Source organism: Carassius auratus, chromosome 26 (assembly GCF_003368295.1).
Source record: "Carassius auratus strain Wakin chromosome 26, ASM336829v1, whole genome shotgun sequence".
Lineage (NCBI taxonomy): Eukaryota > Metazoa > Chordata > Actinopteri > Cypriniformes > Cyprinidae > Carassius > Carassius auratus.
This window is the reverse complement of record NC_039268.1, coordinates 22,845,446-22,858,842: the sequence shown is the minus strand read 5'-3', so window position 1 is coordinate 22,858,842 and position 13,397 is coordinate 22,845,446. Positions and strand designations below refer to the sequence as shown.

General features: G+C 38.1%; 1 protein-coding gene across 1 annotated transcript in view; it reads left to right on the top strand.

Annotated features, from left to right (window-relative positions):
• The window catches only part of LOC113044730 (protein FAM184A-like), a 90,717-nt gene that overhangs the window by 29,424 nt on the left and 47,896 nt on the right, over positions 1-13,397 (top strand). Inside the window, exon 8 of the mRNA XM_026204909.1 lies at positions 497-647. Within this exon, the coding sequence (XP_026060694.1) occupies positions 497-647 (151 nt within the window). The remainder of the gene's footprint in view (positions 1-496; positions 648-13,397) is intronic.

The window sequence follows — 13,397 nt, the reverse complement described above, 5'->3', positions numbered from 1 at the left end:
CTTTCAAGGTGCCCAAACTCTCATTACAGCTTCCATTTCCTCTTAAGCAGCAATTAAGAGGGATTTCACACCTTTAAACGGTTTCGCAGTGTCTCAGAGTGTGTGAGGTACTCTGCACTGACAGCTATTTGGGCACTTCTAGAACAGTCTGCAGCACAGACTTAATAATCATCAATTCAAGCCCAGCGCAGAACTCTCATGATGTCCTGCAATTACACCACATAATGTGTCAGTTAACCTTTTCTGTGACCTCCACTGCTGTGGAGCAGAGAAATGCAGGTACATTAAAAGATCTACGGCTCATTTAGCAGCCATTAAAGATCAACGGACCACAGAGCCAGTATTCATGTATTTTAATATTTAAATGTGTGCAACACCAGAAACCAATTGTGTCCTGTTTTTATCGGATTTGTGACAAAAGGTCTCCGCAAAAATGTAGTTTATGTATAAATAGCAGTACAATCATTAGTGTGTGTGTTTGTGTGTGTGTCCACAGGCAGGAGTGTAAGAAACTGCGTGAGGAGCTGCGTGAAGAGCATGAGGAGAATAAAAGGTCAGCGCTCACTCAGCTGGCACAGAATAAAGATCAGGAGATGTGCTCCGCCAGAGAGAGCTGGCAGAGGAAGGTGGAGGACCTTCTAGAACAGGTCAGAAACACATTCATGCAACAACACTGCAAACCGTTCTCATGTTGAGACCACTGCAGTCATTCTATGAGGGTCCATTGGTGCTGTGCAAGACATGTATAAATCAGCTGAGAAATTGGTTAGTTAGATGAGCAACTTATTTTATTAACGGGAATAAATACAGCTAAAAAAGAAAAAAAAGTCAATTAGATCAGTGCTTAATAATCACATTTTCAGTTTTACTACTTTTTTATTGTCTATGGTTTTTAACTGATTGAATCCAGAGGCAAACCTTTGCTTTCAATGTGAATTTATCAATATATATCAATATTAGTTTTTATTATTTAATTAAGTTGTAATATGTTGATTTATAATCAGAATTCAATTACATCATTGTTCATTAATGTTATATGTACCTCCATATTTATATACATTTGGCATTTTCTTGTTGATTTCTCTCATCTTGTTTAAGAGTATTACAAATTATTATTTAGTGGCACAACAGGCCCCACAGAATCACAATTTGTATAATTTATTTTTTATTTTTTATGAAATGTATGTTATATTTATCAAACGTGACAGTACAGACTTTTATAATGTTACAAAATATGTCTACTTCACAAAAAAATTAAGGAGCACAATTTTTTTCAACACTGATAAAAATACAAAATGTTTCTTGCATATTAGAATGATTTCTAAATTAGGTTTCTAAATGAGCTTCTAAAAATTCGGCTAGTAGTTATAAATGACAAAATTATATTTTAAAATATATACAAGTTGTTTTCAATTTTATAATGTTATTTCAATCTAATGCAGCCTTGGTGAGTGGAAGAGACATCAAAAACAATGCAAAATCTTACCGAGCCCAAACTTTTGAACAGCAGTGCACTTTCAAGCAAGGATAACTAGCAAGCCTCCAATTGGTTGAGCATCATGTCCTGACCAACACAGCAACAGTGGCTTAACCATTTATTTAAATCTTTGTCTGTGCTACGTGTTTATGTGACCAATGGCAGATGGGAGGATTGTTCAGAAAACCTCTGCATTTCTGTTTGTTGAAGCCTGGGGTAGAGAAATTGCACAGTTCCCCTTAACAATAGCAAAAGACTACATGTAAGCCCACTGTTAGACAGACAAACAAGTCAATATGGGGAATAAATGCTTTAATAAACTGCAAACCCTAAAGACACTTTTTAAACAGATAAAAGCATCAGTCAAATACAACAGTAGTTGAAAACCCACCGCTCATCCTCGCTTTAATATTACCAGATATTGCAGATGTATCCTTGGGTTCCCCTCTGTGCATTTTTCATATGCTGAATCCTCATATCTGCTGACTTAGTTACAGAGCGCAACCACACACAGTTTTCTGTAATCAAATAAATCCCCAAAACAATACAAATCATATACAGCTTTTCAACTGTTTACAGCAGTGCGTGATTTGATTTATTCTCTGAAACCAAAAATTATGTAAGAAAGTCGTTATACAGAACTGCTTTTTCATTCAAGAAGCTCTCAGTTATTTCGGATGGAGGTAGAGGATTTGGTTTTGTATATGATATGGCCATGGTGAGTGAATTGTGCAAGTTATTTAAAAAATGATCAGTGCATTAATTGAACATCCACTTTTTTGAAAATCCACTGGAGTTAGTATACCAAGCACGTACTTCTGACTATTGTCATTGGACTTTGAATGGGATGCAGTAAACCTAATCTTGCATATAATACTGTATGAATAATATGCAGTTTGGGATTTATCCTTGTCAGTTATAATTTCTACAACTAGTGCAATGTGTACCACCGCAATTCGTATTGCTGATATTACATTATTTCATCTATCTCATAAGATTTCAGGTTTGTGGTGGATATACAATAATCAAAGACACATTGTAACTTACAATTCAGTTGATTTGCTTTTAAACTGCGGGTCATGTGATAGACTCACCAATCAGAAATTCTCTAGATGCCTATAATGATCATTTTCAGCTTTAATCATAAAGATTATGACCAAAGCCAGCAGTTCAGCCTTGCTTCAGTATATTCATTAGCTCCATTCAGTGACTCCTGGTGTCTGGACTTTTTTTTATAGCGAATTCTTTTTCCATGGTCTAGTTGTCCTCGTCTAGAGTAGGGAAACAGAATATTACAGATGGAAAAAAGAAAACGGGCTGAAAAATGACAGTGGTAGAAGCATTTCAGATTCTCTGTCTGAGGACGTATGCAAGTTCCTATTCAAAATCCACTTAAAACCTCAAGGGACCTCAGGCATTTTTCTCAAATGACAGAGCATAACTCTTCCAGCACCATTTCAGAAATGCATGTTATTAATGCATCAAATCACAAGGTGTATTGAGAAGAGGTATGCTATTACATTGCTAAGCATTCGATCTTGTGGTTTTTGCATCACTAAATATGAGAATATCAGAGAGCCAAGAACAGAACACCCTAGCAACCACATAGAAACATCACAACAGCATCTAAGCAATATAGTAGTAAGTTTAATATAGACAAGCACCATTTCTATTTAAATTAATGATTCATGTTAGTCCATGTCTTTTATTATGAGACACAACATTCCTGTTCACAATTATTTTATTTTTTTTGTACAATTTTTATTGAGTTTGAACTTAGTTTTTATAATTATATTAATATTACTTATTATATTTTTATTTATTTAAAAAATCTTTATTTTAATTACATTTTAATCTGTCATTGCTGATCACTTTTGGGGAAATGTAATGAGTTACAGTGTTGTGTATTTCAATTATTTACATGGAAATTAACTTACTTTTCTCTCTTTCATGTCAACTGGCTCTCTTCTCCAGAGTGGGAGTGTGATACTTGGCTTGCTGTCAGTTTTTATATTAGAAATGCTATTTTTTGCTGTGAACAAGTGATTTGTGCCAAATTAGTTTTCATACTTTTTTATTGTAGATTGAGGAGATATTGTTTCACAGACCTCAGGTGTGTGTGTGTGTGTGTGTGTGTGTTTTATGCACCCAAATGTTCCAAAAACTTTTTGTGGTTTTAATTTGATAGATTTATGGCATCTGTGCCTGTGGGGTCAAGGCTGGAAAAACAGCTACTTTGAGTCTCAAATTCAGTTATTTTATCCACTAAAAATAATTTTAATAAACTGATTCAACTCACTCAAATTTTGTTTATTTTACCAGCTGTATTTTGAAAATTTAAAAACAGACGTATTGGGTCAGGTGAAAATAAAATATTACTTACCTCTTATGTCATGTTCAGCTTCATTACATAATTTGTCTGCTTTCATCATTATAAACTTTGTGGTTTTATTTACTTGTATATGTGTTGAGTGTTTGGCAGGCCCCCGAGACCTCTTTCTTTCTCATAGCTCTAAATGTGTCAGAGCAGGTCTTACTGCAGTCTGCAGAGCTTATTGGAGAAACGATTATAGCCACTGCAGAGACGTCTTCAGCCTCACCCATCAGCACTCTCTAGTGCACTACATGCATCAGAGTGGAGCACGAGATCTCAGCACATTGCTGGTATCTGTATTATCTGTATCAGTAGCTGTCACAATGTATTTAGTGGTGCTTACTGAGTGTAATGAGGATGCTGAGGCAGAGTCTGAATCCATGTGCCGGAGTTTATTAAGGGCAGCTTCAGTAAACAGTAACGTGAATGCAGGCAAAGAATGTAATCAGCTTCATTAACTCGCTCCCACCTACACCTCCTGCCAGCACCTAGACTCAAATCGGCGACCTTCGGGTAACTAGTCCAAGTTTCTAACCATTAGGCCACAGCTGCCCACCTGTTCAAGTATGGTGGTGGCTCTTGGATCCAGGGTCCAGGGTCAGCATCCAGGTGGACTGGTTTGTGGAGGGAAACCTAAAAGGAGGGAGAAATATGATAATTAGCAGGCAGCTTCAGTTGTTATGTGACCTCATGTATGCCGCAGCTTTAGGTCACTTGTTGAGAGCCAGACCCACTGACCTAGTTGGTAGGGAGGATTTGGGCAATATAGCCTGTTGGTCTGTAATTCCTTTGTTCTTGCAGCTCGCTGAAGGCGGACAGGGGCACTGTCCCACACCCTCACTACGACGAATCCACTCATCCACCACCAGGACTGAGGAAGGTTCACCAGACCACGGGAACAAGGGAGGTTGGAACCCCAGGATTCACTGGAAGGGGATTAAGCCTGTGGATGTGTGAGTTAGGGATTTTTGTGCATATTCTGCCCAGGGTAGGAACTCAGACCACCGATTTTGCTCTCGACTGCAGTAAGTCCATAGGTATAGGCAGATCTCCTGGCTTAGTCATTCAACTTGGTCGTTAGACTGAGGGTGATGACCTTAAGTTAGGCTCATGTTTATATCCAGGTGGTTGCAGAAAGCCTTGCAGACTTGGGAAGTGAATTGGTTACCTAGATCACTGACAATATCCTCTGGAAGGCCATAGACACGGAACACATGGTGGAACAGTGCTTGAGCTGTCTCCACAGCGGTGTGCAATCCTTTCAATGGTACTAGGTGACAAGACTTGGAGAAACGGTCAATGATAGTGAGAATGGTAGTGTAACCATTAGAAGGAGGCACATCAGTTACGAAGTCGATTGAGAGATGGGACCAAGGGAGTAGTGGGATTGGCAGTGGTTGGAGGAGACCAGATGGTAGTTGTCTAGGGGTTTTGGAATGGGAACAGACTTGACATGATTCCACATATGCAGCAACATCTCTTGACATAGATGACCACCAGAAGGAATTGTGAATCAGTCTAAAAGTGCGAGATATCCCTGTGTGGCTCGTACCAATGGAGGTGTGGACCCATTGCATGATTCACAGTCGTAGGTTGTGAAGTATATACTGTTTATTGGGGGGGCAGTTAGTAGGTATTGGGTCAGGTTTTTTTCCCACTGTAATTCCTCCATGATGTCCCAGGTAACTGGAGCAATGATAACTGAAGGAAGAAGAATGGGTTCTGGTGTAAGCCTTTCAGTAGAGGGATCATACCATCTGGACAATGCATCTGCCTTGCTATTCCTTCTGCCTGGTCGATTCGTGACTTTAAATTGGAAACGAGTGAAGAACAAGAACCAAAGTGCACATGATGAACATAGCTTAGGCTGTGCTTTCTCAAGTATAAAGTGCAATTGGAGGAGGACCAACCCCTTAGCCTCAGTCATTTTAGTCCACAGAACTGAACATATAGGCTAAACATAGCCTAACTGCTTACCACCTCGTGAATGTACAGGCATCTTCTGCCATCTTCATTAGCCGCTTTTCCACTGGCAAGCGCGACTCGCGAGCACAGCAAGGGCAGAAATTATGCCTCGCGCCACTCCTGTAAAACCCGCCTTCACTGGACTATGTCACGCAATAACAAAGTAACACCAACAAGAGGGAGATTAATGAAATCTCGCGGTCTGGCAAAGGTTTTTTTTTTTTTTTTTTTTTTTTTTTTAATGCAAGCTTTGCTGAAAATGTACCGAGTAAAATATTACTGAAAATTAATTAGTAATGCCTTACACTACTGCGTTACAGGAAAAAGTAATAAATTACTGTAATGCATTACTTTTGTAACGCGTTACTCCCAACACTGGTTAGAAATACCAACAAAACAAGGGGAATCTGCTTTTAGTTATTATGCCATCGACAGTTGGAACCAGCTTCCAGAAGAGATGCATTTATTGAATGAGCACTATGCGATGTCCGAACTGATTGCACTGTATTTTATGTAAAATCATTTACTATTTTTAAACTGTCTTAAATTCTTAGTCAATTTTGAAATCATTTTCAAAGTTTTTACATTGCTTGTTTTATCTTTGTGATTATTTTTCTCCATGTTTTTTTTTTACTTTATTTTATGTAAAGCACTTTGAATTACCATTGTGTACGAAAATAAACTTGCCTTGCCTTGCCTTACAAGGTTGAATGGTAGGATTATACTGGTCAACAATGCTTCTGTTAATTAAGTTCAATCATTGCTGTGAATTCTAGAGAGACATCTCCATCTCCATTTGCCGGCAGCCATATCACCCTGGAGCCCAAGACCGGTTTCCCACTGAAGCAAAGCAGGGCTGAGCCTGGTCAGTAACTGGATGGGAGACCTCTGAGAAAACTAGGTTGCTGCTGGAAGAGGTGCTAGTGAGGCCAGCAGGGGGTGCTCACCCTGTGGTCTGTGTGGGTCCTAGCGCCCCAGTGTAGTGATGGGGACGCTATACTGTCAACGAGCACCGTCCTTCAGATGAGACGTTAAACCGAGGTCCTGACTCTATGTGGTCATTAAAAATCCCAAAAAGTGTAGAGGTGTGACCTCGGCATCCTGGCTAAATTCGCCCATTGGCCTCTGACCATCATGGCCTCCTAACAATCCCCATATCCGCTGATTGGCTTCATCACTCTGTCTCCTCTCCACCAGTAAGCTGGTGTGTGGTGGGCGTTCTGGCGCAATATGGCTGCCGTCACATCATCCATGTGGATGCTGCACACTGGTGGTGGATGAGGAGATACCCCCTGTCTATTGTAAGGGAAACAGGTCAATTTAGCTCAAAGGGAATCATTTAAGATTTTAAAGGGAATTTGAACAGAATCACTGTTTCACGGCTGGTCACGGAGACGCCATGCGATTCAGTGAACTAGCCGTTTAACATCAAATCTGCGCTGGATACTAATATCCAAACTATAGTGAAACACTATCAATTAGCACAGTAACAAGATCGGCAGTTTAAGACATTAACTTGTAAGCACAAAACACAAGATACTTCTCTTTTCAATATGAATAAGGCTTTATTAGATAAATCTAAGACATATAAACTAATCTAACACATAAACGCACGCACACACACATTCACACAAGTTGCAGGAAGGTCGAAAGTTAGGGAAAGATGAGTTTAAGAGAATGGAAATATGGAATCCCAAGTTAACAGCAATACGTTAAATAGCATAGACATGAACAACCATCAATCACGTAATTAGCGCTCGCATTGAGTTCCTCAATGGGGTTAAAATTATATTAGATACACCAGCACAACAAATATCTGGGAATACGTTGCCTTCGTTTGCTGTGAAAGGGACTCCAGTTGAAAGGTGTATCCCGGTGTTGCTGATTGGCTTGAAGTTCAGTAGTGAAGTGACGTCTTGGGAAGCCCGTGGTTGCTGGGCGTTGGCTGAAAGTGCAGAGTCGTGTTCGCTGGTTGAAGTTGAATGGACGTTACAAAACTTAACTCAGAACACGAAACTCTCAAACGGAAAAGAAAAGAAATAAAGTTTGACGAGACTAGGTTGTTTTCTTTCTCATCGTGGCATAGTAGCAGCAGGCAGGCACGATGGAACCGCGCTCAAAGAACAATGACGACTAACCGCATGGCTAGATGCTACAAGCTAAAGCTAGGTAGCAAAGCTACAAGCTAAAAGCTAAGAGCAGGCATGACTGATAGCACGAGCAAGGCTGGAACTAAAAGCAGACTAAAAGCCCGCATGACTGATAGCACAAGCAATGCTAGACTAAAAGCCGACATGGCTAATAGCAGCAGCTAGACTAGAACTAAAAGCAAAAATTTAATCGTATCCAAAGTATTTAAACTTTCCTGTTGGCCACCCCTCAAATGTTGCCTTGACCAATCAGATATGTTCTTGGGGTGGGTATCATAAATCATTTGTTTATCTTACCAAGCATGTGGTTCTTGCCTCACAGGGTCTAATTTTGGACATGATTCCTATAACATGATTATGATATATTTTACAAATAAATGATTGTCAGGACAATATCAAGCAAGAAAATGCGATTATTTCAATACTAGACATGACTATGTATCCTATAGTTATCAAAAGACATACACAATAAGTGATTATACATGATAGTCAAATGTGTGGGTTACACGTAAATGAATATGGAGTTAAGCAATGGAATGATTCATTCATAAGTCTTTTTTGAGTTCATTCTGGTCCATATATAATGTATAAAAAGGGTTTCTTTGCCATTCTCTGGCAAAGGACTTTTCTGTGAAGACAAAGGTTTAAAGCCCTTCCCCCTTAGGAATTTCAGTCTGGTTTCACTGGCTGGGGGGGGAAGTCAATGCAAGTATTTAACTTGATCTCCTGGGTTTACATGTGATGTCCAGCGTTGCATTCCAATCACGAACAATAAATTTGACAATCTCTTCTTCGAATTAAAATTGTCAATAATTGTTCTATTGGTGTTAATGTTGAAAGCTGTTGTGTGAACAAGTTGGTTGGTTGGTTATCTTGCTTGGTTCCTGTGGCACTAGAACTGATTTATGACTTCCTGAGGAATTCAGCTCATGTTTCAATGCACACAGCTCTGATAGACTCTTTGATTTGTCTGATTTGACTCATTTCTGCTACACTATGTAAAGCGCTTTGAGTGCTTAGAAAAGCGCTATATAAATGTAAGGAATTATTATTATTATTATTCTTAGTTGTGACGGGTAGTCTGAATGACTTATTACTTAACAATGAGAAATGTTCAATATTCACCCTTGGAGCTGCTTGGGGATTGTGTGGACATCCAAGGCTGCGGTGGCATGCCTTACCACAGTAAAAGCATAAACGAAGCTGTCAACATCTTGTTCTTTTTCCCTCAGACAATCTTGATGTACCGAGCTGCAGGGGTTTATTGTTAAGGTTAGTTTCGGTTGGGGATAAAAGCCTAGAAGGACTTAATGATTCATGTTGGACTCCTTTTCTTCTTCTTCTCTTCGGGGCTTGTCTCATTAAGTTATCAACCCTTATGGCTAGCGTAACAAAGTCAGAGAAAGATAAATCCTCTCCCTTACAAACAAGTTCAGATTGTAATTCGAGACTAAGGCTTTGTTGAAAGATTGCTTTAAGAGAAATATCATTAAATCCACTCTAAGTGACAGTTGTTCTGATCTCAACAGCATACTCTGCAATGGTGCGATTACCTTGTGATATGTTTAGTAGGTGAGTAGAAATACTTTTGCCTCCTGCGGGATATTCAAACACCTCACGAAGCTGTTGAATTAAGTAATCTACAGAGGTTTTGAATCATGTGTCTGTGTCCCAAATGGCTGCTGCCCAATCAATTGCTCTACCAGTTAGTAAAGTCATTAGAAATGCACACTTCTTTGACTTTTGATGATTGTTTTCAGTGTTGGTGTGGGGAGCGATCGGATGTAATGAGTCAGGTGTTCATTGACTGCTTGAAAGTATAAATTCTATATATATTATTCTATAATATCTCACTTTGAAAACACTTCAACTGGATTCATTGTTTGCAAAGTATTTGGGGACACTGAGGCAGAGTCTGAATCCATGTGTTTATTAAGGGCAGCTTCAGGAAATGGTAACTTGAAGGTAGGCAGAAAGTCTTAACAAGAATAACAGTCCAATATATCAACACTTACAGGGGAAATCCAAAAGGCTAGGGTGAGCAGGCAGGCAAAAGGTCCAAACATATGCATCAGTCCAGTCAGACAAACTGAACAAGGGGAAGAATCCAGGCAAAGAGTATAGAAGTAACAAGAGGCGAAACTCCATTGCAGTTTTGACAACAATCGCTAGATGGCGCTGCTATCGCGCTGCCGCCATTTTGGACTGAACCAACGGCTTTACCGTTGGCAGAACTACCGTATACACTGCAGCATTAACAATTATGTCTTTAAGGCAAGGCAAGTTTATTTATATAGCACATTTCGTACACAATGGTAATTCAAAGTGCTTTACATAAAAGAAAGTAAAATAATCATGAAGAAAAATAATAACAAAAATAAAACAAGCAATTTTAAAACTTTTAAAATGATTAAAACATTTAAAAACAGTTAGAAAATGATTTTACATAAAAAATAAAATAAAATAAACAGTGAAAATATAGTGCAATCAATTCGGACATTGCACAGTGCTCATTCAATAAATGCACCGCTAAACAGATGAGTTTTGAGTCTAGATTTAAATGTGACTATAGTGTTTTAACACATCTGATCTCTTCTGGAAGCTGATTGCAACTGCGGGCAGTATAGGTGCTGTAACGTTAATGTAAGCTATCCCATGACCGCAGTAACAGTTTGCTAACGTTATGTATTTGGTCAAAATTGGGTCAAGACTCGAAATGGTCTTTAAGTTTGGATAGTGATTTTCATGTTTATGCGAAAAAAGGGTGACAGTTAAAGGGTTAATTTAGTGATAACAATGAATTAATAAAGCAGTCATTTGCCAGGTCAGGTGTTCATATATCTCTGAAAATATGCGATTTAAATGGTTGTAATTCAAGAATGCTTTGGAATAAAGACTTACTGTATGGTTGGTCTTGTTTTAAAGAAGACATTTGCTAGTTATTGTTGAAGTGAAATAAATTATGAAAGTGAAACAGAAAAAAGTTATATAAGTTTGAGTTTATTAAAATGTACAAATTAAAAAATATAATTATTTATATTCTCTCTCTCTCTCTCTCTCTCTCTCTCTCTCTCTCTCTCTCTCTCTCTATATATATATATATATATATATATATATATATATATATTACAAAATATATTTTACTCTATAACTGCAAGAAAATGAAAGCAAAAAATCTGAACAAGTTGTGTTTCAATTTTAGAGACATGGAATGTCTGCTATAGAGATATTAAAAACAATAAACTGCTATTTAATTCCCTCAACCGCTTTTGAAATGGGACCGGTATCATTCAATTCTATGACAGCTGTGTTGCGTTCAGTCCAAGATGGCGGAGCTGCAGCTCTGCGCATGGGTGCGTTTGTTGCTATGGAACGTTCTATTGAGTTTCGCCTCTTGTTACTTCTATACTCTTTGATCCAGGTTATCAGTAAACAGGCAGAATAAGTAGAGGAAGCAGAGGGAGTGGAACACAGTCAGTACTCGGGTGAGGGCTCCCTCTGCTGGCTTGGCATTACACTGATCTCAAGTCTTAAAGACACAATGAAATGGAAGTAAAGACAAATCTATTCTTAAATATTGTGACTTACAATCCAATAAAATAAAGTAATATAAACTGGGATTTGTTTTTTCATCAGTTCTTGATTATATGGAGGAATATCTGAATAAAAGCTTGAGGTTGATTGTAAGAAGGGGCACAATTTTTTTTTTTTAATTTTGAGTGAAGATTATTAGGGTATTTTTTTTACAAGGAAATACTGTTTCAGTCTTTGTACTCAAAAATTTCACATTTAATTCAATGTGTAATTTTTCATTGTATTAACAGGTCTAATTGTGAGTTTATGGCCATTTTTTTTTTTTTTTTTTTTTTTTTGCATATTATTATAACTATTTAGGTTTTGTTTTATTTTGTTTGTGCCAACAAGGATAAGTCTCTTGTTTCATTGGAAGATTGTGCTATGACATTTTGACAAATATGTGGTCAAGAGAAATGTTAAACAATGAGATTAAAACATTACACAATATGAAATCATTTAGAAAATAGGGTAAATTTTCATTTCATGCTGAGTTTTCACCTTTTAGACCAGATGTGTGCAAAGTTTAAGACAAAGAGTCAAAATTTACTGTACTTGAGGGCTGTGGGCCAAAAATAAATACTGCATTATATCCAACTATATTATATTAAATGTTACATTTTAAACCATTTGTATGTCATTTTAATTTAATTTTAATCAATTTAAATGCAGAAATAAAATATTCAAACTAAAATATGAATTAGAAATGTTATGCTTTAATGCCATGTATTAACCTATTTTTGTCCCCTATGTGGTTTGCCTGGTTGGGCCAAAAATAAATAAATGAACAGGTATTGCAAAGAGGACAGAAAGCTCAGATCTTGACACCAGACCTTCTAAAAGCTCTTTTCATTTGAGGCAAAGTAGAAATGTGCTGTGTTGGGGGCCCCTGGGGGCCCTTTAACATTATTCAGCATTAAAATATCATAGCGACATGGTGTAGGTTTTTTTAAAAACTAAAGTTATGACTTCAAGTTTTACACTAGCAGGCTCTTTTTCCCGATTTCCTCAAATGTAAAAATCTAGTTTTAACATGACGACTTGCGTTCATCTTTTTGTTAGCGTCAGCAGCACAGCGGCTGGGATATGAGCAGTGATATCCTGGCCATATTGGAACCACTTCCAGCCAGCTTGAAAATGAAATTATTCGCTCATGTCACCGACAATTGCAGCATCGTTTTATTGCCTTCACAAGTTGTTGGCGGGTATGACATAGAAAAACTCTCTCCCTGTCACCCTCCAGTCATGAGCGACTCCTCTAATGAGGCTAGCAGGCCAAGGAGTGGGCCGAAGCCACTGAAACCTCCAGTTCTAACATATCGATTGGTGTGAGGAGAGCGTATCTGGCGCCGACGTCTGACTTCTCACATTGTCCCAGACTGAGTCCTCATTCAGTCCTTGGCTGACATGGCTGGCTAGACACAAATTCGCACACCACTTACTCAACTCACAGCTCTATTCACAGAGGAAGACTAGAGCCAATGTGTGTTTGCACACACAAGCCTGCTAACAGTTTGTGGAATTAGAAATGCTGTGACCGTTAAAATGAATGAAGATTTTCCATCATTGCCATTTTCCTGTATCTCATCTTGTAACCTCTATAAGGAGCATGTTTTACACAGTTTTGCTAATTAGTGGTGCTTGATAATGGAATTGTCACGATTACTATTGCTCATACTTAAAGGAATATTTAGGGTACAATATACGCTAAGCTTAATCGACCGAATATGTAGCATAATGTTGATTACCACAAAAATGTGAAGAAGTGTTCGGAGGATTATGTGTAAATGTAAAGTTTACAATTTTATGAAAGCCCTTTATTTACATAAATTTTTCTGTTAAAACATTATTTTAGCTT